General features: G+C 40.9%; 1 protein-coding gene across 2 annotated transcripts; it reads right to left on the bottom strand.

Moving 5' to 3' along the window:
* LOC148035084 (mitochondrial carrier protein CoAc1-like) lies at positions 1–27,771 on the bottom strand. 2 transcript variants are annotated; one of them, XM_087680032.1, is made up of 9 exons: positions 27,614–27,771; positions 27,089–27,405; positions 26,751–26,954; positions 26,343–26,428; positions 26,042–26,249; positions 25,748–25,850; positions 557–741; positions 328–447; positions 1–212 (listed from the first exon to the last, which is right to left on the bottom strand). In XM_087680032.1, the coding sequence occupies exons 3-9, from the start codon at positions 26,952–26,954 to the stop codon at positions 120–122; spliced, it is 999 nt and encodes a 332-aa protein (XP_087536158.1). In that variant the 5' UTR covers positions 27,089–27,405; positions 27,614–27,771; the 3' UTR covers positions 1–119. The 2 variants fall into 2 exon arrangements, with proteins under 2 accessions (XP_087536158.1, XP_087536157.1); XM_087680031.1 differs by having other exon boundaries at positions 26,751–27,405; positions 27,583–27,725.
* Between the last annotated feature and the right edge of the window lie 142 nt (positions 27,772–27,913).

Below are 27,913 nucleotides of genomic sequence, written 5' to 3'. Positions count from 1 at the left end.
TTGCTCACTGACAAAATAGAACAATGCACCACAGTAATTACTACACATTTACCACAGGAATAGATTGACAAGCAAAATATTTGCATGTCAACGAAAATGGCAAGAGTCAATCTTCAAGTTTAGTTTGTTTTCTTATGTTCACGAGGAGGCACCCTCAGCCAGCTCTTTAAGCCATCATATGTTGCAAATCCTATAGCCACTGAGGGAACCAACTGCAATCACAACAGTCAAGCCCATAAGTATCACCACTAGCCTGCCAATTAGTCTAAAACAGACCAGTTTTGAAGCTTGAAAAGGCACAGAATTCCACCGTGTACAATCATGTACCTTCATGTAATTGATACTCAGACCAGCAAACAGCTGCTTCATTCCACGTGTGCGAGCAATGCAGACAAGGCCATTGAGTGTGTTGCTGTAAGCTTGCTCAGAGGTTTGAGCAGTTTGTACCTGTGAAAGACGATGATGAAAGATTCAAATGACCAGTAGACTTAAAGAATGTACATAAAAACCCTTAAGCAGCTACAGTAAGATCAGGGTGGAGGAAATCGTTACGTACTTGCATTTGACGTCTCACCACATCAAGTGGATAGGTGAAAGTTTGTCCAATCATGCCTGCCATAGCTCCACAAGCAAGCTTCGAAGAGACAGATCCTTGAATCTCCTCTGGTAATGACCCTTTTAGCTTTTCATAGATATAGAATTTCAGTCCAGCATAAGGTAGCATTCCATAAAGTGTAGGACCTGTGTGCACAAAGCAAAGAGAGAGAACACTTGGAACATTTGCGATTTCTCTTTGTTTATTATAGCTTTCTTCCTTACAGTTTACAATTTTAGTAGTGCTCTCCTAGAAAAGAAGTGCACACTGCACAGCACGCAGTCTGTTGTCAGTATTGAGGATCCACCCAAGAAGCTCTTTGACTAGAAACTCTGATTTCTAGAGTGAATGTAGCAATGGAAGCATAGAAGAATGCTGAAATAAACTGCTGAATGCAAGACCGAAGACAGAGAAAAGAGAAAACACAAGAACAGTGCAAAAGAGAACTCAAAGATGTGCTCGGGAAATGGAATTCATATACCAAACACGAGACAGTCACATATAACAGTGAGTCACTGGCTGCGTGGGCACTGGCACCAACTTCCTCTCACCAATGAAACCCTGCACTGGAATCTCCAAATGATGACTGGTAGAACTATGGAGGAGAAGCCTGAATATATAGGACAAAATAATGCCAATAAAGTGATCGGATCGGCCAGCATTTAATGCTAGTCATCCAGCAGCAAATGCTCAAATGATCACCATAATGACAAGTAAAAAATGCCAGACCTAGTCTATCATGAGGTTTCCACCTCTGGTCTGTGTCAGCTCCATGACTGCTGATTGTTTTTGTCATTATTTTCCCTACTTTTTTCAGCAGTCAGACTGCACTAAATGCAGACACTTTTGCGCATTTATTGCAGTCGGCCAGATTTAGGGCCTCCTGCAGCAGTCAGCCAAATTTGGAGGGTGTTGGCTATTTATAGCCATCTCATTGATCGCTCTCTCACTTCTGCAGGTTATCTTCAGCACACCTCTCTCCGACACTCTCCGTCATTGGTGCTGCCTTCATCATCTCGGCCTGATCTGATGCCTCACTGATGCTCCGGGCTGCGTGCAAGGACTGATCAGTCCTCATCATTGTATTCAGCATTCTTCTTTAGTCAATGCAATATTTCTTCCTTCATCTTTTGTTCTCTCTCTCTCTCTCTCTCTCTCTCTCTCTCTCTCTCTCTCTACGCTTGTGTTTCTTCTTCCGTCTCACGCACTCACATGGTATCAGAGCCCGATTAAGAGCATGGAAGTGAGATCCTTTGCATAGGAGGATCCCAAACCATCAAACGCAGCCTTTAACCCTTGCGTTTTCTGCAAATGCAGCATTCTGTGGAGGAGACATCAACTATTTGGTGGCAAAATTTGTGTTTTGCTGCAAATGCAGCTGTACAAAAGGAGACAACAGCCCTACAGGAGTAGGTGACATCATTCAAGAGGTGGTGACATCATTTGGTGAGGTGGCGGCAACTTTTCCTCTCTCTTCCTTAGGCGACAAGTCGCCATGTGCAAGCAGCACACTCCATTGCCTATCTTGTGTTGCAGCTTTCAAGGTGATTGCAAATTTGGAAGATGTCTTATCAATTTCAAGGCTTTGATGACTCAGACAAGGAGCTTATCTCACATCACTCGTCTGAGCGAAGACGTGATTATCGCAAGTTTCGTGATTACCAACGATGGGAGGAGGCTCCTTGAACCCGTCCTTCCACTCATCTATCACAGCCGGCCCCATCTAAAGTGAAGGCCCCATCTGCAGTGAAAATGCCTTCCTTGATACCCTCTATTCAAGTGCATGTTATCACTTCAATACCCAAAGAATACAAACTGGATGGTTCCAACTATTCCTTGTGGTCCTACAAGGTGGAGTGTATACTCCACACCTTTGATCTTTGGGAGCTCATTTCTTCATCTATTCCTCATCCCCACGAGGATCCAGGTGATGGGCTTTCTATGAACCATGCTATCTTATGGGATCAGCTCAATTCTCAAGCCACTTATTTTCTCTTTATGAGTCTATAGGATTCTATTCTTGTTCATGTTTACAGGTGGAAGACTGCAGCAGAAGTGTGGAGCAAGCTTTCTTTGTATTAGCACAAGATGTTTGCCCACAAGATCTTCCTTGAGAAGAAGCTGCAGATGCTCAGTCTTGATGACTCTCCTTCTATGAAGGAGCACATCATGAAAATGGAGTATATGAGAGGTGAGCTTACCTCTCTCGAATGGAAGATCTCTTCTGAGAATATGGCTATGATTCTTTTGACTCAGGTGCCCTCTCCCCGGTTTGATGTCTTCTACATTAGTCGTATCACCTCGAGCACCCATGAGAGACTTTTATGGGAGGAGCTTTCACCACTTGTATTGGAGCATGACAAGCAACTCAGAGAGGTGGCCTCCAGTGGTTTTGGCTCCACCAAGGCATTTATAGCAATTACAGGAGGAGGGAAGAAGAAGCAGAAAGAGGAGGCCAAGAAGAAGAAGGAAAAGAACAAGAAGGATTTGAAGGAGAAGAAGCCCAAGTGTCCACACTATGGAAAGGACACTCGTCCTGAGGAGAAGTGTTGGCAAAAGTACCTGTCGTGAGGACATGTATTTTTGAAACCTCACTTAACATGTAGATTAATTTTTAATCACATGGTTAAGTAAATGTTGCACATATGAGGTGTAATTGGGGTTAGAGTAAATTTACGAGCCCAAGACCCGAGAAAATCACGGGATGTCAAAGGCAAAAGTTGCTATAAGTTATGCCGCACAAGTACTAGGTGGTATCTGGCGCCAATTGTTGGCCTAGGTTATTCATTTGACCATAAGTGTCAGTTGGTGACACTAGAGAAGTGACGTTTAATGGTACCTAACGCTCATACGATGGTCAAAGTGACAGAGACACTCGAGAATGGAAGTTGCCTAGCCAATTGAATTATTGGCCAGTCAGATTATTTTTCAAGGTACCGAAATAATTATTAGATAAATTTCAGTATTTAAAGACTGAAAAATGATATTTAATTATGAATAATCCTAGAAAAACCATTTGGAAAGACTATCACTTGTCAAAAATGCCCATACAAGACTGAAAAACGTCTTTAGAGGCTAGAGAGAGACTATGTATTCAACCTACAGGAGGGAGGGAGGAGATGTTGCTGGTATGATTTGCAACCATTGGAGGACCTTTTGAGGCAACCAAGGAGGTGACAGCATCTACAAGCTATTGAGACAAGGAAGCAACAATAAATGACTGATTCTCTTCAATTCTTTGCATCTACAAGCTGTTGTGGCAGGGCAGCAACTGCATTTGACTAATTTTCAGTCATTCTTCATGACAAAACTTTGAATTTTCTCTCTCCTCAGCTTTCCCTCTCATCTCCCAATTATTTCACAACCTTGCTCCAAATATCTCAACATTTGGACCCTTAGAGACTGAGAAATTGCAAATTTCTCTATTGTAAACCCTAATTTACAGCAAAAATTAGGATTTAGCGATAGCCTTGGGAAACGTGCCAAAAATTGAAATCTCCAAGACTTGGATTCAACAAAGCTAAAGGTGAATTTCAGAAAATTCAAATGGAGGACTAGCTAGCCATTGAATTTGGGGCATTTCCATCGTCTATGAAGTGGGTGAAGGCCAATTAAGTGTCCGAATCGAGAGGCAAATCAGATTGAAGACTTGCTGGTCACTTTGAACAGTAAGGGGAGTTTGGATTGTGAAGGGGATCGGGAGAATCCCATTGTAAATCAACTTTTTCTTCAATAAAGCTAAAGAAATACCGAAAGGGACACCAATTTTGGGGCCAATCGAGTGTGCATTGTCCAAGATCAATAGGTAAATTTGTTATTTCAGATTTGCATTAATTGTTTGATGCTGTAATTAAGTTGTAATCAGAGATTTACCACCTATCCAGGCTGGTTTCATGGTTCCGTTGCCGGGATACCATCAAATCCTTTGAATTGGTAAGCCCATGGTACTTGATTACAACTTGGGACTATTGCATTATTGCTGAAATTGTTCTCAACAATGAATTACAGCAAGCATGTCTTCACATGGTGATATGGGATCAAGTGGAGAGGATATATCACTCCTTGGTCAATCACGTGGTGAAGGGGGAAATGCAATGACTAATGTTAGGCATGGTTCTCAGCATGGACAGCATGCTGAAAATGTGGGACATGACCCAAATGTTGGCACTTCAATGCATAAAGAGACTGATGACCAGCAAGGGATTGAAGAATTTGATGATAGCTTCAAGGATCGAATGCGTACAACAGCAAATCTTTTTGCTGAATTGGCAAAGGATCCCTAGTTTACTCGATTCTTAAATACCCCAAAGAAGGACAGCAAAGGCAAAGAGAAGAAACCACCTTCTACAACTTCGGGACAGCCACAAAAACCGAAGGAAATGCCTAAGCCTTCTTTACAAGAGGACAAAATGCCTAATGAGCACAAAGAGTTGGTATCCGTGCGGCAGTAAGTAAAAATGCATGGGCAACTTGGTAGTGCCAATCCATAGAAACATGGGCAGCAAGGCAATTATGCATATGCAAGCATGGGACAGCAAGGATACTTTGGTGGTAGTACCATTTTTCATGCTATGATTGGACGGGCACCACATACGAGAATGTATGGCACAAATCCCTATGGTATACAGCAGCCAATGCATGGCTCACAACACCCAATGTATCCGAGTAATGCAAGTGGAATGCCCAATCCCATGTATAGCAGCATAGGCATGATGCTTGGGGCACAAAGTGGGCCATGTGGATATGTATCAGCAGCCCCAGGGACTGTTGGAGCACAAGGATTTGGTGCTGGTCATGTAGGTGCTTCAGATAGTGCTGGTTTTTATGCAAATACAGCCAATCCACCCTTTTTGGAGCAGCCCGTTTATGATAACTTGACTCCCATAGGTCTGCCGAAGGACTATGATGAAGGTGGCAAGAGCGTGAAGTTTGAGCCATTCAATGGTGCACAAGATAGACTGAAAGCACTTGTTTTTATTTAGTAAATTGATGCAACCTATTCTAGAGGCAATTTCATAGAGGCATCTAAGATACGCAAGGCAGCCACATTTTTTTAAGGGAAATGCATAGCAATGGTGGTCTACACTTCTTATTCAAGGGAAGTCACCTACCACTTGGGTCCAGTTCAAGCAAATGTTTGCTTCAAATTGGTTGACAAGTACCTTTGAAGTAGACATTATGACAGCTTGGAATCAATTGAATTCCAAAGACTGCAAGAACTTGGATCAGTATATTAAGAAGTTTTGGGATGCATTGTTGCCAATTACTTCTTATCGTATAGTACCCCTCCATGAGCAAGTGGAGAAGTATATTTGTAGTTTGCCAATGGGTATTCGGGATTTTTGCATTAAGTCCACTGTTTCCAGCCTGTCTCAGCTTATAGAAACTACTACTATAGCCGACACATTGCTGTGTGGAAAGGATGCAGGATTCCATGATGATAATGCCAAGTCACATGTCAAAGAGGGAAAGGCTAAGAAAAAGGGTAAATCTGAAAATAAAGCTGAAAATCAAAGCAGATCTGAAAAATAGGGCTAGAAAGAGGAACAGATCGTAGAGAAAGAGTAGGAAAAGTGATGCACCGTCACGTAAACCTCAGTTGTTGGCTTTCAATATGGTTTATCACACTGAGTTGGATGCCAAGAAAGAGAAATATGTTGCTGATTCGAACTTTGCTAATGTTTATGATCAGCTTTGCAATGGCCAAAGGCATGGACACTTTGTGTAAGAGATGGATTTATAATGATGCATGGACGGCTTTGTGTCACAAACCAGTTAAGGCCTAGAGTTATCACTGAAAGTCATGCTCCTCCGTATGCAAGACACATAGATATTGATGCCACGGTCAAGGCAGTGGAGCATTTCTTTTATTGGCCAGCTTTGAGGCATGATGTAGAACAGTTTGTTAAGACATGCATTGTATGCCAAAAGGTAAAGCATGATAGGCAAAAGATGTTGGGTTTGTTGCAGCCCTTGCCTGTTCCAAATAGACCTTGGCAGAGCATTGCAATGGATTTTATTTTTGAGCTTCCTAAGACACCTACAGGGAATGATGGCATATGGACTATCATTTGCAGGTTTAGCAAACAAGCCCATTTCATTCCGGTGAGGAAGAAAATAAAGACTGATCATATGGCACGATTGTTTTTACAGCACATCTTTAAGTATCATGGTATGCCAAAGTCAATCGTTAGTGATTTAGATCCCCGAATGACCATTTTATTTTGGAAGGGCTTGTTTGAGAATATGGGTACCACATTGAAATTCTTATCATCCTTCCATCCACAAACAGATGATCAATCTGAGAAAGCAAATTCCACACTGTTAGATCTTTTGAGGTGCTATGTTTCATACCACAGACACAATGGGAGTAGTCTTTGCCCTTGGTTGAGTTTGCTTACAACAACACAGTGCATAGTTCTATGGGCAAAGCTCCATTTGAGATGGTAGAGGGTAGTAAGAAAGTACCCCCTATTTTGCACACAAAAGATAAGATCTTTAAGTTTGATCGCTATGTGGAAAGCATGGATGCAACTTATTAGAAGGTTAAATATGCGCTTCAAAGATCACAGGATAAGCAAAAGAGAGCAGTTGATCGTCATAGGAATGCTTTGCACTTTGCAAAGGACGATTATGTATTGCTGCGATTTGAAAAGGCACGGCTGAAAAAGATAAAGGGCAAAGAGCGATTGTATCCAATGCTGTCTATGAGATACTATGGGCCATTTCAAGGGTTGGAGAGAATCAGTGATGCATGCTATAGGCTAAAATTGCATCCACACTCGCGGATACACAATGCCTTTCATGTGAGCTTGCTTGGACCCTTTCATGGTGATGTGCCAGAGGATATGTCTGCTGAAATTCAGCCAGAGGTTGAGGAGCTGGATGAGAATTTGGTACCTGAGCAAATTTTGGAACATAAGGAAAGAAAGGTCAAAGGTAAAGTTTCCAGAAGATACTTGGTGAAATTTCAGAATTATTCACCAATGGATGCCAAATGGATGGAAGAGGATGACTTAGCAGACCATCCTCAGTTGCTGTAGCTTTACCTAGATGCCTTTCACTTAGAGCCGACTTTAGTTCGGGCTCCGTCAGGTTCAACAGAGCAAGGGTCCAGAGTATTGCTTGATGCTCAAGGGGTAGGTAGCACTTCCCCTCCTCCAGTTATGGACAGCTCTCGTATATAGTGGATCTCGGATGTATTCAGCATGCATCCAAGGTACTGCGCTAACAGTATGTTTGCTATGAGATCACTACTTAGTGTACTAGTCATTGTGAGATGTATGCAGATGAGTATGAGTTTCACCCGGGCACTGGAACTATACTTTTGCATCAGCTTATGATTAATTTAGCATGAATTTTGCCTCAGTTTTAAGACAAAAATTCTGATAAGTTTCAGCTCAGTTTTTTATCAGCTTGAGAACCGTTTATGGTCACTTTTTGAATCAGTTTTGCATTAGTTTTTGCATTGATTGCTGGTCAGTTTTTGCAATGAACTTGTGATCAATTTGGGGTCACGTTTGCAGCAATTTGTGATCAATTCTCAGATCAGCAAGTGATCAGATTATGCTCAATTTTCTATGGTTTACATCTAGTTCCATGGACAACAACATATGTTATGATGCCATTGATGTTTTAGCCATGGTTTATGCTTGGTTATGCTATGCTATGGTTTGGTTTTACCAGATGACTTGAGCTCATGAGAAATGGACATGCCAGGATAATCTAGTAATGTTTTTTAGATTCTTTGTAAGTCTTATGCTATGTTATGTTGGCTGGTAATTTTCAATATATGTTGGGCATATGGAATGGTTGAATAACAGTGCGCAATGTTGTGTTGACTATGATACCCTATGGAAATTCCAATGTAACTTTGCTTTTGATGCATTTGGTAGTGCAATCGAGGACGATTGCAAGGATTTTAAGGGAGAGGGCTGTCATGGAGACATGTATTTTTGAAACCTCACTTAACATGTGGATTAATTTTTAACCACATGGTTAAGTGAATGTTGTACATGTGAGGTGTAATTGGGGTTAGAGTAAATTTACAAGCCCGAGATCCGAGGAAATCACAGGATGTCAAAGGCAAAAGTTACTATAAGTTATGCGCACACGTACTTGGTGGTATCTAGTACCAATTGTTGGCCTAGGTCATTCATTTGGCCATAGGTATCAGTTGGTGATACTAGAGAAGTGGTATTTAAATGATACTTAATATCAATCTGATGGTCAAAGATAGCACAAAGACACTCAAGAATGAAAGTTGCCTAGCCAGTCATTATTTTTCAGGGCACCGAAATAATTATTAAATTAATTTTTAGTATTTAAAGACTGAAAATTAATATTTAATTATGAATAATGCTGAAAAAACCATTTGGGAAGGCTACCACTTGTCAAAAATGCCCATGCAAGACTGAAAAACGTCTTTAGAGGTTGAAGAGAGGCATTTTTAGTGTATTTAGCATGCAAGAGAGAGAGAGATGTTGGTTTGATTTGCAACCATTGGAGGACCTTCTGAGACAGCCAAGGACAAGAGAAGACCAATCAAAAGCAGGTGACAGCATCTACAGGCTATTGAGACAAGGCAGTAATAATAAATGACTGATTTTCTTCAATTCTTTGCATCTACAAGCTATTGTAGCAGGGCAGCAGCTACATTTGACTAATTTTCAGTCATTCTTCACGACAAAACTTTGAATTTTCTCTCTCCTCAGCTTTCTCTCTCATCTCCTTATCATTTCACAGCCTTACTCTGAATATCTCAGCATTTGAACCCTTGGAGGCTGAGAAATTGCAAATTTCTCTACTATAAACCCTAATTTACAGCAGAAATTAGGATTTAGCAACAGCCTTGGGAAGCATGCCAAAAATTGGAAGCTCCAAGACTTGGATTCAACAAGGCTGAAGGTGAATTTCAGCAAATTCAAATGGAGAACTAGCCAGCCATTGAATTTGGCGCATTTCCATCGTTTATGAAGTGGGTGAAGGCCAATTAAATGCTTGAATCAAGGGGCAAATCAAATTGAAGACTTGCTGGTCACTTTGGATAGCAAGGGGAGTTTGGATTGCGAAGGGGATCGGGAGAATTCCATTGTAAATTAACTTTTTCTTCAATAAAGCTAAAGAAATACCGAAAGGGGGGCCAATTTTGGGGCCAATGGAGTGTGCATTGCCCAAGATCAATAGGTAAATTTGTATTTTCAGATTTGCATTAATTGTTTGCTGTTGTAATTAAGTTGTAATCAAGGATTTACCGCCCATCCACGAAAGGAAGGCTAGTTTCAATACCCCCATTTGAAGCCAAAGGAGAAGGATTCGAAGGTGATCCCCGCTACCACAGAGTCTGTCTTTGTGCATATACTCGACGACGAGGATACAGCTCTTACTTCTTCCCAGGAGAAGCCTTGGCTCATGGATAGTGGCACTTCTTCTCATATGACCTACAGACAAGATTGGCTTCAGGATTTGAGATCCAAAGAGGGCATCGATACCAGTGGTAACAACTCTACAGTTCTCATCCATGGCATGGGAACCATCCCTCTCTTACTAGACTGATAGTCTTCTTCGGCCAAGATTAAAGCTTTATATTCCAAAGTTGGGCTTCAACCTCTTATCTGTTTACAGTCTTACCTAGCTAGGTACCCGCATGGTCTTCACTAGGAATACAGTGACTATGGAGGATGAGTCTACGAGAGTGGCTCTTTGGACCAGTACACAAGAAGCTCACAGCCTTAGACGCGAGGTCTTTCCACAAGCTTAGAGTGCTTTGGCATGCTCGTTATGGTCATCTAAACATGGACCCGATTCGACGGGCTTCATCAGTCTTCGTCATTGTATTCAGCATTCTTCTTCAATCAGTGCAGTATTTCTTCCTTCATCTTCTCTTTTCTCCTCTCTCTCTCTCTCTCTCTCTCTCTCTCTCTCTCTCTCTCTCTCGCGTTTCTTCTTCCGTCATGCACTCTCACACGTGCCTCAAAGAGAACCTGATATCGATGTCACACCTCTGAGCATACATGAATATGGATTCTCCACCTTTGGCCAAGACCACTTAAGTGTCCTCTCATATGAGATTAGACCCAGCAAAAGGAGCTATCAAGCCCTTTTCTTGATCTGAAGAAGACCCTTTTCACACCTTGATCTTTGCCTTGGCCAGAGGCTCGAAGTCAAAGTCGTAGAAGGTAAATGACTTGAGGAGAAGCCCGTATCCTATTGCTTCCTTTCCTTCTTCTTCCTTGGAGCCGCTAACTCTTTACAATCCTTATACAAATGTCTCATCTTACACAGTGATAACACCAAGCCTTTGGCTTTTGTTTCTCGTCACCCCTCTCTAAAGCCAAAATGCCTCATTGGAGCTACCATACTGAGATGTTGTAAATGCCCCGAACAACGTAGTATGCTTAACAATTATGATATTCGCTTGTTTTCAAGATTTAATATAAAAGAGAATAAACACTTAAAAGCTGAAAATGAAAATTACTCACAAAATTACAACCATGAAAATGTAAAAGTAATGGAGACAAGATTGAGGGTTGAAGATGGGCAATCCCCCCCCCCGAAGGAATGTATTTCTACTCAACCCAAGTCCCTTAGGGAAGAGCTCAGTTACAATCAACCTGAGAGTGAGGAGAAGTAATTCTCACTCTCACAAGATCATACAAAGATGTACAAACACACATGCATTATCTATTATGCAATGATAAAAACTGATTTCTTTACAGTATGAGAGAAGAAAGAGGGGAAATCAGCCTTTTTCCATCGTTGATCAGCTATACATGGATAGGGCTTGCTTCTTGTTACTAAAATGGAAGAAAGAGTTGCTGTAATGATTTTACAGGCTTGCTGTCCTGTAAAACAGCAGTGATGAAAGAGGGAATATGGAGGAATTTGATAATGGAGAAGTGGGGGATGATGATGGGGATGGATTGGGCCAGTTTCTGGCTATCTGTGGGTGCTGTACATGAGTTTACAGCAAAGAAAAATGATGCTAAATGAAGAAAAACGAGCTCTTATTTATAGGAGAGGGAAGAGCTAGTACAAAAGGGGAAAGTGGAATAGCACAAGACAAGTGTCTAGCCACATGTCATGAGATGTGACAAGTGGTGGGACACTTGGAAACTTGTGTGACAAGTGTCTTAACACTTGTCTCTTCTCTATGGCCTTCCTTTTTGGGCTGAATACTGTCAAGAATAGAAACAACCAAATTCAGTAAGCACAGTCAGAGAACAAAATTTACTATTTTTAGAATGAGATCCCTATTTTTTAAGACTAGCATTTTTAGGCTAATTCGAGGCTCAAAAAATTTAGGGACCTCCTAAAATTTAGGGACCCCCCAATATGGGTGTCATATGAAAGCTTTTTCTGTGTACATCACAAGAACAGTATCAAAATCTTCATGTGACTTTCCTATGCAAAGAAATGTACATTACAAGCTTTCAGCCCACACATGCACATTGTACAAGCATTTCATGATCATGCCATCTTGTTGATTGTAACTGTCTGTTCTGGCGGATCTAGCCCACACTTCAAGGCATCAATCCTTTCTGTGTGCGAGTCTAACCCTGATATGCGTGAGTTCTGGTCACAGGCACCCAATCGGCCATATAGGTGGAAGTGTGAACTATCTTTTCTCTAACCCACCGCGTGGGTCCACCATAACCTGTGACCACTCATCAGTGGCCAGCTCCAATGCACTTTTCTTTATATCTAATTAGTGCAAAGGAAACAAATTTAATAAATCATTATATAGACAAATTAATGAAAAAGGATACAAATTCTGTTTCTATAGAGTTGTGACAGATGTAACCCCAAATATACCTCATGCTCAAGCAATATCAATAACATGTATAAAGCTCACTAGCGTCGATGATGTCAAGGTTCGCAAAAAAAGCATTGACCACTCCATCAAACTTCGAAGGGGACTTGTAGACCACATTCCCCACAAGATGAGCCTCTAAAAGGGCAGACTACATGTGATAAAGTTAATCCTATACCTGTGTAACTGAAACAAGAATGACTAGATAGTATCCTGTGGCTCAAACTTCATCTGCTAGAGCTGTCCATAGAGAGTAACTACATGCATGGTCAACGAAGCCTCGTACAACATCTGAAGCTTCACCCATATCGTTGAAGTTGTCCTAAAGAAGTGATTGCCAGTGGAACTTCTTTAGAGATGCAGTGTAGAAGAGCAAAATATGCACTAGAGATGAAGGAAGGCCAAGGTTGCATAATCTACGAGCTTGTGGAGACAAAGGGTACTGGTATCATTGGAATCCCATGTAAGTATAGCTTCCTCGCGGTTGTCCTCATCAAAATCAGCTGAAAGAGGAGTGGGGCACTCGGGACACTCAATAACTCCATAAACACCGTACCATAATTGCTTTTGCACAAACCATGCTTTCATAACAACACTCCATGTTATCAGAGGTGTGAAGTTTGTCATCAGTAGAGCAACCATGGGGGAGCCATCTAGAGAGGTTAGGAAGAGCTAATAAAGAAAAGGAGGAGCCGGGGGGGAGAGAGAGAGACACACACACAGAGAGAGAGAGAGAGAGAGAGAGAGAGTACAGCCAAAACACAGCAAAGATTGCATGAAATGGAGTTCACATGCACTGTCAAGGGTAACTGATCAACAAAATCTGCAAAATCTAATAAGAATCAGCCAAGATAAGACAAACAGAGGCTGAAAAGCTGGCGCCCAGCCTTCAAGAGCCCAAGAGGCAGCGAACACAAATGCTACAAGGAGCAAACGTAGAGAAAGAAGCATTAAATGTTGTCGCCAGTATTAAAATAATGTAGGAAAGCAGTAAATGCAGGCAATATCAGTACAAAATGCAGTTAACAATAGCTAGAGGAGAATCACGCAGCAAAAATGCAGATATCTGATTGCTGAAAACGCCCAAAAACTGGTCATCCAGCTACAGTGACAAAGATGATCAATAATCAGCAGAAACCAGCAACAGGAGCGTAGAACTTGGAATATGATACCATGTTAGAAGTGGATGCAACAATGGAAATAAATTGCTAAACACAAGACACAAGAGAGAGAAAAGAGAAAACACAAGACACGAGAGAGAAAAGAGAGAGCACAAGAACACCGCAAAGGAGAACTCAGAGATGTGCTCAAGAAATGCAATCCACAGACCAAACACGAGACAATCGTGTATAACAATGAGTCACTAGCTGCGTGGGCATTGGCACCAGCTACCTCTCTCCAACAAAACCTTGCATTGGAATCTACAAGAGATGACTCATAGAATTGTGGAGGAGGAGCCCAAATAAAATAGGACAAAATAATGCCAATATAGTGATCAGGTCAGCCAGCATTTAATGCTGGTCAACCCAGCAATAAATGTTCAAACAATCACCATAATGACAAGTAAAAATACCTAAATCATACTAAAATGCCAGGCCCACTACTGGACATGCCCAAACTCACACATGAGCTGACTAGACTACTAATAGGACTTAACAATCTCATGGCCACACGAACAGGTACCATAAACAAACAGGCAGCAGTTTCATGGACCCATAGAAAGGTCAGGACAGATATCGAAGAAAACAAAAATGTGAGATGAATCGTGATGGATAGGCAGGCACATGCATAGGAACTGAATCAGTCAGGCCATGCGAAGTGTCAAGCTAACATGCAAATCATTGAGTTGGAGAGCCTTTAAGAAGGATCCTATAATCAATTTATCATCATGGTCAGAGTGCAAGGTCACTCGATGTATCTTCCATGTATGCGGGTCCACTGAAACACTCTACTTACACCTCTGTACTCTGTAGAGTACCTGGGTTCTCTGAAACACTCTACTAACACCTTGATACTCAGCATGAAATGACATCAGTACAACTATATAAAAAAGATAAGCACCAAAAATGCGATTCTATGAAATGTGAAAAGTTCAACATGTATACATCAACTAAGTACAGGTCATGGTAATGTCATCACATTGTCGAGATTGTAGTGGGCTTGAGAGAAGTGCTTTTTTTTTTGGGGGGGGGGGGTAGGTAGGAGAGAGAGAGAGAGAAAGAGAACAAAGTATCATCATAAGAACATGAACAAAATAGTGCAAAGTACAAACAAGAGAAGAGGACCATAGTAATGCTCACAAGGTTAGAAGGCAGAAGAACCACAATATAAGAAAATCATCCAATGTACAACATGGATGTGCCAATCCGGCTCCATAAACTAGTTCTACATCACAAATAGCACAAGGATTAACCACAGCATGAAGGAAAAGCTCCCGCTCCCACAAGTAGTCTTGCCAATGTCAAAGAAGTCCATGGAAAAGCCTAAAGCTCCATATTCCAAGAAGAACATCCACAAATCTTCAACCATGGAAGACTGGATGCCACACAGTCAGAAAAATACTGAATAGTCATGCCCACAGCCACTGAACACATCAAAGCAAGATTCACAAATCATCTCACACACAGCAAACTAGATTCCTGCAAAAAGATGAAACACAACCAGTACCCCCAAGAGAAACCAAAGCTAATGAACATGGCAAAGTGCGACTCATAAATCATCTCACGAGCAATAATATGGATTTCTGCAAAGAGATGAAACACAAGTAACCCCCACGAAGAACCAAACACAAAACACTCTTCTAGATGTCTATCAAATATTTCTAGTACAGGCACTTGTTGCACCCTCTGAAACACAACATTTCAATGTCTTTGCTATGACCAGGTGAACTAGGAAGTGTCTTCAGGTCATCATAACTCCTTGGTGGCAGGGAAGACCACATTGACCATTGTTAAACAATGAAAAAGTTATGCCACGATTGATTTATTGACGATTGGCAAACTTATTTGGCTCTGATTCAGCCCCAAAAAGAAAATCAAATGAATATTAAAAGTTCTCATTGGCTGTAATACACCTGCTGACCTCTATAATACAGCAAAGGCAAGACAACCACTGCCACATTGACTACTGTTAGGCAATGAAAAGTTAGACTACAAATCACAATTGATTTCTCATTATTGGCAAACTTATTTGGCTCTGAACCATGGCTCCGAACCGACCAAGGCAAGATAGCCACTGCCATATTTACTACTGCTAAGCAATGAAAAGTTAGGCCACAATTGATTTCTAAATTATCGGCAAATTTATTTGGCTCTCAAGTGTAAGAAGCTGGGAAGAATAAGGATTTAGTGTGTAAATAATATTGATGCCATGCCATGTCACACTAACATTGGTATAAAAGTAGAGGACATGTAATTTTCCTTATCTTTTGACACATTAATACATTACTGTCCTTCTTCTCTCACCTTGCTCATAGCTTCAATGGCTTCTTTCTCTTTCCTGTCTTTCTCTCTCCTAATCTAATCTTTCTCTCTCCTCGTCACTCTATTTCTTTTTTTCGTAAACGTCACTCTATTTCTCTCTCTTCTGCACTCTTTCTTCTTTCTTCTGCAGTCTTCTCTCTTCTCATTCTCTCTCTCGGGTCCACTTCTTGACAAGTGGTATCAGAGCATTGGTCTTTGATCCATTTTTCCTTCTATTTCAGTCCAATTTTTCTCCATCAAAATCAATTTCAGACAAGTACTTAACAAAGACAATGACTAGCAGAGGTTTGCAAACCATCTACAATTAGCAGGAGACTACACCTAGAGATCTTCAAGGTCAGATATGGGGGTGGAAGATCAAAATAGCAAGTCATCACTTAATTTTAGCTAAATTTTGACAAGCATTTTGAAAAAAGAGGCTTCACTGAAGTCAAGGAAGACTTAAACATAGTTACTTTTCAAAGAGTCTTCTTCTTCTTCTTCAACTTTCCCAAACCTCTTCCAAGTTTCATGGTAGACCACAGGCTCTACTTCATTTTGCTCCTTCATCTTCATCTACTAACATCAAGGAGTTGTTGGACGACCTTCCATTCGTGATTTAAAGGAGATCAAGCACCATTTTACGGAGTGTTTAACAAACTTTTGCTTCAAGACAGCAGGAAAATTCTTCACTTTTCTCAGTAAAGAAACTACATTGGGAGAGCTTAATCAACAAAGAGATCATAGCCATGGCATTGGCACTTCATGTGATGGAGATTTGAGCTTTAACTTCAATTTCTTTGGCCTTTTCTTTATCCTCAGAAAACCCTAGAGTACAGAGGACAGCAAGACAACAGTATTTGTTGAAGTGAGGACATGAATACGAAGAGCAAAGTAAGCAAAGATACAAAAGCCCTTGGAGGTGGCTTCCTTTCCTTTAGAAGCCTCTTCCACCAGCCTTTCTCTGATTTTTTTTTCAGAACACAAAAGACATTGATTCCAAGCATCTACCTCCGCCCTATGCTTCTTGGATTGAGCTTCATGTATATGGCTATCTTGAAAATCATCTGGTGTTGTGTCCCATAGTCAAAGCGTTCGTCTCCTTCAGATTCCTTTGGATGACACTCCCAACCTTCAACTTTAAGACTTAAAGAAACAACTTGCTTCTCCAGTTTTTCCTCTAGCAAGTTATTAGTCTTCGGATGGTCTGACTGCTCATGTATTTCAAAATCGGCAGCATCATCAACACCACGCTCTTCCAGTAATTGCTCAAGACCTTCAGATTTTTTTACCAGATAAGCATGTTGGTCAAACTCCGCGTTGTGCATCTGAACATCTACAAATTCGGTCTCTCTGTTGTCTTTTGAAGACTCATCTTCGAGAAGACACAAACTCTTCTGCAACTTTGTTTCATCCTCTGACCGCAAGCTGTGTCGGCAATGAAGTCTTTTCAAAAGGCCCAAAATTTTGAGGTTGGATACAAAAATTATGATGTAGCAGTAGCAAAAGGAGAGGATTGGTTTGGGCCTGAGAGGGGGTGTTGAGCTAAAATATGCATTACTTGCTGATTAGCCTCTTAAACAGCCCCAAAACACACTAAAAATGCTCTTTTAGAGTAAAACCCTAAAACAGGGAGCAGTTCGAGAGAGTTCAGTGGAAACCCTAAAACGGGGAGCGGTTCGAGAAAGTTTAGTGGAAACCCTAATTTTTGGGACGCCCTTCCACATCTATAAATAGACAGGCTGCCCCCATTCAGTAGTCATCCTTGTTTTGCAGGTTACACCAACCCACACACCCTCTACTGCTGTTGGCCCCAAGTTTCCAGCCTACAGCCCACCTCCATCTGTTGTCCAGCCATCATCGACTACAGCCACATCATCTTCAGCCTGTCCATTGCTGTAGGCGACAACTCTCAGCTGCTGGCGACTGCTCCAGACTGTCCCAAACTACTGTTCAATCTGCTGTCCATCATCTCCAAGGTCAGCCAGCCTACGTTTTCAGCATTGCAAGCCCTGACACTCTTTTAGCCTGCTGTTTACAGCAAACTGTGCAAAGTTTCCAGCCCCCGATTGGTGGTACACTACTGCGTTTACCAGTTTCCAGCCTCCAGACTATTGCGTTTTGGTGACCAGCCTGCTGCCATTCACTATTCAGCACTCCTACACTCCGACTGGTGGTCGCAAACTTGGGATCCGTCTTCGGTTGACGTCACACTCCGACATTGCTCTGCCCTTGAGCACACTGTACACTCTTACGTTCATTTACAGCATTCATTCACTTCAGAGTTGTGTTCTCTCTCTCCCTTCTTATGTTTGTGTTTGAGTTTTGAGTTTTGCGTTTAGGGTTTGAGTTTTGCCCTCTGTGTCTGTGTCTGTGTCTTTGTGTTTCTGTAGTGGTCGTACACTCTGTGTGTCCTCAGTGCAAACCCTAGCAGTCTTCTTAACACTACCTGCCTCCATTGCTTTTGTTGCAAGATTCTATGTGTCATCATGAGGTCACGACTTGTCATAATAACAGTATCCTTCCCAACAGCAAGTAATGCATTGCCAATTATAACAACTTGGTTGATTTCTGTTTTGCAGTCTTGGGAATATAGGAGCCCACAACCACAAGCCCTCCCTTTGGGTTATGGTGGATGTTGAGATCAGAACCTCGATGGAGTACGAAGCAACCCCACAAAGCAATGCAAAAATATTGAAAAGCTTTTCCTCACTACATGCTTTCAAGGGAACCATAACAAGGGGCTTGTGATATTGCTAGCAGCTAATCATGGCTGACCAGACAGTAATCTATGGGGGCAACATTTCCCATGTTGTCTGAGATGATTTACCCATATAAGGACCTTTTAACAATGTTGCAAGGTACCAAGTAGCAAGGCAACTAGATGATCGGGATGGCAGAGCATCATTTCTGACACTGACATGCTTCCTGGCAGCACTGACATGCATGAAGTAACATGCTTGAAGTAAGTCTGGCACTGACATGCCTGAAGTAAGTCTCTGTTCTTCCTCCCTGGAAAGCACGATTTTAACTATTGCAGGTAAAGTACCAAGGATTTACTGACCCTCCAACTGAGCCATAATACGAAAGATTTTCCGTCTGGTCTAGCCAAGCTCCACAACCTTGAGGGCCATGGCAACAGGAAGTGTTGTACATCTTAATGCAGAATGCAACTAAGGCACAAGTGAAGAATGCACAAAAAGTTCCTACTTTAGCCATTGTCAGCAAGAGTTGAGCCCCTTCTGCCTATGCTTGGTCCACATATCAATATAGCAAAAGGAAAAGCAGTTGATGGCCACTCTCCTTGTCATTCTGAAATCTATGGAGAGCCTTGACAGGGCAGCAATAGTTTCCAGGCTGAACAGTGGAACTGTAAGCAATTACCTTGTTTAGATTGATGTTCACCTTTGCATCTTGGATAGTAGCATGCTTCAAGGGCTACTTGTTACAGGCTTGAACAGGTCTGACCTTTCCAACAAGCTTAAGGACTTGACAAGAAGGGTTTTAACTTCTTAAAATAGCTGGGAAAAAAGTACAGAACTGCACAATCGAATGATGAATGCTTGCCCTGAATCCTGTCAATACAGAGAAGTCAACAAAACACGATAGATCATGAATTGTGGACAGTTTGAAATTCATCAGGAGATTGGGGACACATCATGAATTGTACTTGCAAGCATTGATTGCAACAAGCAAAGCTGAGCATGATATACACAAGGAGGCCGCTTTCAAAGAATTATGAGCAGCAGAGGGTGATGTGCACTAAGATGTGTGGGCAGATCTCTTACAACGGTCAAGGACTGCACTTTCCACAAATAGGGAAGCAGAGTATTATTGGTCTAATTAGAGATGTTAGTTCTAATAGGTTGGATATTCCTTTGGTAGACATTATGGGTACCTTGGCACATGCTTTTATGGCTTATGATGACTCTCAAATGGCATTGGAAAAGTAATAGATATGAGTTTGGTTGAGCAAGTACTTATCCATCAATTGCAACCACATTCCTCTCAATTGGTTTAGCAAAGTGTCATGCAAACTCTTATCAATCTCTATGATAACAGTATCTTACAAGGATGTATTTATAATGTTGAAGCTAAATGCATGTTGTTGGGATTACTAACCATGGAGAAAGTGGAGCCTCAAGCTGATTTGTGGGCATCAATGAAGTATTTTTGCAGCAGTGGTACTACTCTTTTGCAGTCTTTTCAAGGCAAGGATGCATTACATTGGTTAATATCATTGCTTAATCAATCGTCTCATAAACAGTTAGAATATGCATTGGTATTGCTTTCTACTCTCTTTGCTCAGATTGATGCTAATCAATGGGCTGGGCTACGATGGTTCATACACCTCCATTGGTTAGTAGGCGATCACAGAATTCATTAGAAGGACAGCTAGCATGGGAAATCTTGGATGTTGGTATGCTTTCATTGGTCAAACTTCTTGGGAAATGTTCTACCAATTTAGAGGAATATGCTACTTTCATCTTGATTCGTCTCTGTATTTACCATGAGGATATCTGTAATTGTGTAAAGATGGATATTAATCTTTTGCTGAAACATGCTTCATGGAAAAAGAAAATGCTTGCATCAATTACTACTTCGTGCAATGACTTCAAGGATAGTGCTCCGCCTACTCTACAAGATGTGATTACTTCTTTGGAATATCTTGATGCTGCTCTTATGTCTAAATCTGGAGAAGTAAATCATGGACAGCAAGTATACTTTGTACAAAGCCAGGATGAAAAGGATTATTCCATAGATCTTGGACAACAAATCACTGGGAATCAATCAACTACAATGCTGAATTCTTTGCCTCTTCAAGGTAATGATGACTCTAAAGTGGACAATGGGTTCTATGATGGGAAAGAAGAAGAGTATAAAGAGGCTAATGACCGAGATGAAGATCACGAAGATCAACCATATGAAGAAGACCAAGCTGATCAGCAAGTTGATCCTCTAGTAGAAGACAATGTATATGAAGATCACTTGGTAAGTGATCAACCCTTCGGACCATTTGAGGAGAAAAATGTGCATGCTAAAAATGAAGAATCTAAAGTTCTTGATCATGCTTATGATGGATTAGTTGAGGATATGCATCAGTTCACACTAAATCAAGAACTACATCAACTAGAAGAGGAGTTGGATGCAAATGATCATGGTTATGAAAACTTGGATAATGATTTTGATGATTGGTATGCTGATAATGAGGAAATTCATGATGGTTATAATATGATGGATGATGGATATGCTTATGGTGATGATTATAGGGATCTTTCTTCCTACCCATTTGACTCGGGTGGTCAAGATTATGAGTTTAATGACAAATCTTCTCCTCTTGATCATTATTATGATGGTATACCTTTTGATCCAAGAGGTTCTGAGCAAGATTTTGCACCTTCATTAGACCAACATCCATATTGGGATTCAAAATCTTTATCTTTCAAAGGTTTGTTTGGCTGAAAACTAGTCATTTTATCTCTTGTTCTATTGCAGACAGTTTATGGACAGCTTATTGTTTTGGCTCAATTTCAATTCTGATTTGATACAAAGGAGGAATACATATAGGCTGCAAGTATATCCGATGAGCTTTCTTTTGACTCATAGCACACTTGATTTAGATGTGCCCATCAAAAGATATCTCAATTTTACTATAGCAGATTCTATAGTAGACAGCAAGCTGCCTATTGTTTGCAGGTGTCTTTTCTTGGAGTTATGGTGGTTTAGTTTTCAGTTTTATCGTTTCAAGTGGATGTCCATATGGTCTATTCACTTTTCCACTTCCGATTCCATCCATTACTTAGTACATATTAGTGCTTTTCCTATTTTTGTAGCCACTTGTACCAGAGTAGTACTCTATTCTATCCATCCTTTTCCCATCTTTATAAGTTTGATTTTTAGGGCAAAAACCTTTGGGATGGGATGAATTGTAAGAAGCTGGGAAAAATAAGGATTTAGTGTGTAAATGATATTGATGTCATACCATGTCACACTGACATTGGTATAAAAGAAGAGGACATGTAATTTTTCTTATCTTTTAACACATTAATACATTACTGTCCTTCTTCTCTCACCTTGCTCGCAGCTTCAATGGCTTCTTTCTCTTTCCTCTCTTTCTCTCTCCTCGTCACTCTCTCTTCTGCACTCTTTCTTCTTTCATCTAGTCTTCTTTCTCCTCATTCTCTCTCTCCAGTCCACTTCTTGATATCAAGCGGCCAAGGCAAGACAGCCAATGCCACATTGACCACTGTTAAGCAATGAAAAGTTGTCCCCATCATTGATTTCTCAATTATTGGCAAATCTACAGCCCCAAAAAGAAAGTTACATATATATTAAAAGGTTCTTATTGGCTGTAATGCAGCCATTACAACTCCTACTTTCTGCAAAATGCTGCCTCCCTACTACCTGGCAATGATACTCCAAATTGCCATGCTACTGCTGCCCCTACTGCCCATGCAGCTGCCTACACTTCTGTTTACTGCTGCAAAAACAGCCTCTACGTCAGCGCAGTTGTTGCTGTCAGAATGGTTTGGAGCAATAGAAGCAAAGAGAGAGAACTGACTGAAAAAGAGAACAAAAACACACAAACTCAAGATAATGAACTTGGAAACGGAATCCACATACCCAAGCACGATAGCATGTACAAAGATACAGGCTGTGGGAAGCCAGTGGCAATGTGCTCATATCACATAATTCATAGTGTGGAGAAGAGGAGCTGCCTTAAATAGGCTCTATAAATGCAAAATAAAAAGCAGGTCAGCCAGCATTAAATGCACCACCTCAGGAAATGAAGTGCACTCTAACAATGACTCCTTACACCCACGATATGTACATTGCTAACACATCTCAAATCATTGGGTGATAAATACAATGGAGTATACAAGGATGAAAGACCCACCATAGTACATACAACAAAAACTATCAAATTAGACCACCGATACCCAAGCAATGGGTGATCAAGCCACCAAGGTGCCTTGAAAAGACACTAATGTTGATGTTGAAATCATGCCAATCCCTAATCACAAAGAGTAGACAGCTGAATATTGCTGCCTATCAGCTCCATGGAAAGTACTATCATGACCATGGATCCCCCCATTGGCTAGCTGCCAAAGTGTCCCCTCATGGGAGAACATACTAGGAGCAAAAATTGTTCTCTGCCAAGCATCCCGTCACCCAAGATTTGAATCTACCTAGCTCGGTCAGTGTATGTAAAAAGCCATGCTCAAGATCCAACACACCTACATATGGATGAGGCCTCTCATGCCACACCACCACCACCACTCACTCACACTCCCTCTCTAGCACTGAAGAGTCCTAATTAATGCCAACACCACTAGGCCTAGTAGAATGCTTCCAAGGAGGCCATAGCCTTTTTCGTATGGCAAAATCAGGAGTGGGAATGATAGAGTCAAAGCAATCCTTGCTCTTCTTCTTCTTCTTGTTCTTCTCTTCCCACAATGCCGCTAGTTTCTTGCAATCCTTGCAAAGATGCCCTTTTTTCCCTTCTTTCTTCTTTTGTGTGTCACCCCTCTCTAAAGCATCCAAAGTATCTAAAGGGTGGCCACAAGAATGAGATGGAAACCTCCTTTGTAATCATAAAGCAAACTCATGCTCAAGCAACATCAAGGTCATATATTGGAAACTAGCAAGTGAGTTCAATGTCTAAGCTCGTGAGGCATTTGCAAAACCATCGAACCTCAAAGCAATTTGTGGAGAGTAGTCTTGATGGTTGTAAAGTCATTGCACTTTTGCAAAAGCGTATCCCATTGTCTATGAGAATCCTAAGTTGAGGGACCCAAAGCTTCACTAATCAATGTTTGTATAGAAAGCTCCTTTTTACTCTATACAAGTGTGGACATTACCTGATTTGGCAAGCGTTTCAAGGTCCAACAAATAAGTTATTTACTCATAATCAAACTTAGGCTTAAGGTAGTTCTACACCACCAAAGCTAGAATATGGATAACCTTTGAGCTTTAAATGCCTTGAAGCATCCTTGTTTAGAGACTTTGGATAATTGGCTCCTTACCAATAACTAGCGTAACCAATCTTTTATATATCAGCTATTACTAAGACATATTAGCTCAATTATTCAAATTAATTAAATGCTCATATACTTTGAAAGGCCATTTGTATTATTCGAGTGCTTCAAAATATGGTTAAATGTTTATCTTTCTATTCAAGGATAGCTAATGATCAAAATGCCCTATATTTATACTTGGGTTGTCATGGACAAGATACCCAAGAGAAATTAAAAGTTTAGTCCTGTGATCACATTAACCAAAAAGCCCAAATGACTAAGATTTTTACAGTCAGGTAGTCACATTGACTAAAAGCCCATATAATGACTAGTTCCAAAAAGAAACTAAATACTCATGATCAAAGAAAGAAAACATGAACCAATAAACATATACAATTAAGGGTAGCCAAATACCCTATAATTATACTAGGTCATCAATGATGGGATATCCAATAGAAATTCAAAGTTTAATCATGCAATCAAATCGACCAAAAATCCTAAGACTTTTACACTTGAGTAGTCACATTGACTATAAGCCCATATAATGAAAGGTTTCAAAAAGCAAAACCAAATACTCGTGATCAAAGAAACAAACCATGAACCGCTGAACCTATATAATTAAGCTCTCCAGAATCTAAATTTGGCAACTTCTAAAATTTAGAAGTTTAATATTTTTCAAAGTTGCTCAAATAGAAATTTGGTTTGCGTCGAAGGTTCCAAAATTTTGCAATGAATAGTTTTGACTTCATTGGCTATCTCAAATTCTTAACCTTTTTAGAGTAAAAGGTTTAGAAGTTTCTTTCTCAAGAAAGATAATATATGCGATCCAGAATAAGACGTGTTATTTTGAAGAGACAACTCTCCTTACACTTGTCATTTGGCTCAATACTTATCATTTTAAGCAAACACTTGTCATTTGTAACCTCTACTTTTCACTTTTAAGCATCCAATCTCCACTCAATTGGATAATCCAATTGTATCTTGACTAGTTGTTAAACGGGTACTGATATTCACTTGTGTAACCTTGTCTTTCTCACTTTCATCTCTATCCATTGTTCATCATTGCTCATTGTTGAGAGTCCTCCTTTTTCTTCTTGAGTTGAGTTCCTGGTAGCCAACATGGTATCAATGTGCTAGGTTATCATCAGCCTATCCCTCTTCCACTTCTACTAATAACTCCACTCCCCATTTGCCACAAAAACTAGTGTTAAATTATTTGTATTATTGCATTTGCCATTTAAAAGACTTCATCTCACCATTCCCGGTGTAAAGAAGTCTTGAAAAATGTGGTTTCCCAGACATCTCCTCATGTGAGCCAACCTAAAATCCATTGGGGACTTTGACTTTCAGCAGCCCTTCTCTAGGTAATGCAATCACAATTTTGGAGTCTCCTATAGTTTTAGGAGGTGTCACCTATAAAGATGCACCCTCCTGTACCTTTTGTTGCTTGAACTGCCCTCTCTTTGCAAGTGTCTGGGTTGTGCCTAGTCCCTACTAAACCAAATTTAGTAAGGTTAGACAGTTGGGTCAACCTATGAAGTAGAAGATAGCACCTTGCAACTTTGAGGCACATGTGGGAGAAAGTTCCAGCATTCAAGAAGTTCACATCTGCCCAATGAGTCCAGCTTTGTGGTTAGACCAGTTCAATTTTTCCACACATTCTTACTAAAAGATTAGTTATGTAACAGCAAGGACAACAAGAAAAGGCTCCCCCCATCCCCCAGGGACCCAAATACCCTGCTGATTGCAAATAGAACACATGGATTGCAGCTGCACAAACATTGTGAAAGTTATGGAAGATGATCCTTGGGTTCATGGAAAAAATAGAGAAGCTTATAAAATGCATCTGGAAATCACTTACCAACTCCTCGATACATGCCCCTCAAACCACTCTGCTTTGAAACCTTACAAAAAACATCTCCAATCCCTTTGTAAATTGTTGTGCCTGCTGAAACATCCTTTACCTGCTCCAGAATGAAAACTCAAATATTAAAACCTCATACACTGACAAAAGCAGAGAAAAATCAAAATCTATACACAAGCAGACTGGTCACTGTCTAATAGATTTAGGAATAAACCAGCATCTTTCACAGATTCATGAAACCTTTTTTAACAGCACCCTTGCAACACCAGATTGAAATCATCAACATCTGACCTGGTATGCCAATATTGTTCGAGCCAAATCTAACGGATAAGTGCAAAGGACCGCAGTGCCTCCTGCCAGAGACCCAGCTAGCAGATCCACAGAAGGACCTGAAGGAGCTGAAGGAAAATAGTCTAGAATCCATCTCCTATATTGTTCATATGTCATAAAATGCAGAGCTGCATATGGTACAACGCGAATCACACTAGCTCCATTACCCCTGCGGTAGGTGTACAACAACAGCATGTCAAGCATATACCCAAGCTACGAACAAAATGTGCTATACAAAGCTAGGATATTGTAAAATGCTTGCCTGTAAAAGCCTAAAGCTCCCTCTTTATTGTAGATGCAGTGTAGCGACCTAATTACACCTAGAGATTGAAATTTCATATACTGTGTCTGCATGTAAACATTGGTAGTTGTTTCAAAATACTATGAAAAGAAAACAAGAAATTGGCAATAAAACAAGTACAATTAGCTATCCATTCCTTCTCACATGGCAGGTTACTGTTTCTTTGGAGGGCTGAAACTGCAACGGCTAGATACACTCTGACACTAAAAATGTCATTTCGCATTTTTCTTGTTAAGCTAAAGCAAGGCAGTGTGTACAAGTTTGACAAAGAAAAACGGTGTAACAATCTCACTGCACCAGACTAATTGCCTCCATTTAAAACAATTCCACTCAGGGAGACAAAGCAAGATATTAAAATTTGTCAGTTACCTGATAAAGAATCTTCACTCGCTCGAGCGGGGCAACAACAGTTTTGGCAAACCCTCCAGCAGCTCCTCCTGCAATTAGCTCTTTCATATATGTTGGGAGCTTTTCACTGACAGAAAACATTTCACCATTCTGTCGTTCAGCGTGTGGCTCAATTGTCGAAGACTTCAACTCTGTCACCGACAGTTGCCGATGTTGAGACTCCATCTATTTTTCACAGGAATGTAGCAACTCCTGAGTAAACTTCCTTTTTCTAAAATAACTATGACTCCTGTGAAACTCTCACTTGTGCCAGCACACCTTCCCCCTCTCTCAGCAATCTTTCAACCAGCAGAAGTTACCAGTTTCACAAACTGAAATGTTTGATTGACAAGCACCCCCAATTTGGCAATGTCACATCGTCAACCTATATCAAGCTTTGCAAATTCCTTATCCCATCGATCACGTGCCAGACAGTAACGGCAATGAAGATTGAAGAGGGGAAGCCTGCAGCTGACTTCCAAGACCATCCACTGCCCAAGCACAAATGTTGTAAACAAGAGAGTCATAAATGTGTGCGTCTGCGGTCTGCAATCTAACACTAGGAATAGATCAAGTAATTGGCATGACTCCCGGCGGATGTTGGCCGGCGTTTCAGAACTCGAACAGCAGGAAATGTCTGCAGGGAGAACACGAAATAAGGTAACAGGCAATCTTTATATCTGATACATGAAACAAAGCGACCTACCCTAGCACTCAGAATGCTTAGAACGAATCTCTCTCTCTCTATCTCTCTCTCTCAATCAAATCCAACATAATCTTGTTCTTAACAAATCGTACGAGACATTATACGCACACTGTCGAGAGTCATCAATCGACGCACTGACCAAATTGCGGGAATGCGAGGAAGACCTGCTCTCGAGCCTTCTTTCTTCGTTCCTCTGAAAGAGAGAGAAAGAGGTACGAATCCTCTTGTCCACAGCTTCTGGGAAATTAGGCGTGTGATTTTGGAAGCACAGTAAGATGCGCGAACGCGGCTCTAAACTGGGCCCCATGTGATGCCCTTGCACTTTGACACGTTGGCGCAATGCACGACCAGCTCTCCCACTCGATCTTTTTAACTAGACGCAGCATGATTCTAGGAAGGAGTGGGAGTAATGTGGAGGGACTATAGATCACACCTGGCA

This window comes from Lygodium microphyllum, chromosome 6 (genome assembly GCF_053477565.2).
Source record: "Lygodium microphyllum isolate KBCC chromosome 6, Lygodium_microphyllum_v1.1.10, whole genome shotgun sequence".
NCBI lineage: Eukaryota > Viridiplantae > Streptophyta > Polypodiopsida > Schizaeales > Lygodiaceae > Lygodium > Lygodium microphyllum.
This window is presented reverse-complemented; position numbering and strand designations above follow the sequence as displayed.

Bases quoted from the DNA above. Each gene is read 5' to 3' on its own strand.
- LOC148035084 (XM_087680032.1), bottom strand. From the start codon at position 26,954: ATGGAGTCTCAACATCGGCAACTGTCGGTGACAGAGTTGAAGTCTTCG. The intron at 448-556 runs GTACGTAACGAT...CGTCTTTCACAG, and splicing joins TGGTGAGACGTCAAATGCAA to GTACAAACTGCTCAAACCTC. The intron at 213-327 runs GTACATGATTGT...TTGTGATTGCAG, and splicing joins TGAGTATCAATTACATGAAG to TTGGTTCCCTCAGTGGCTAT.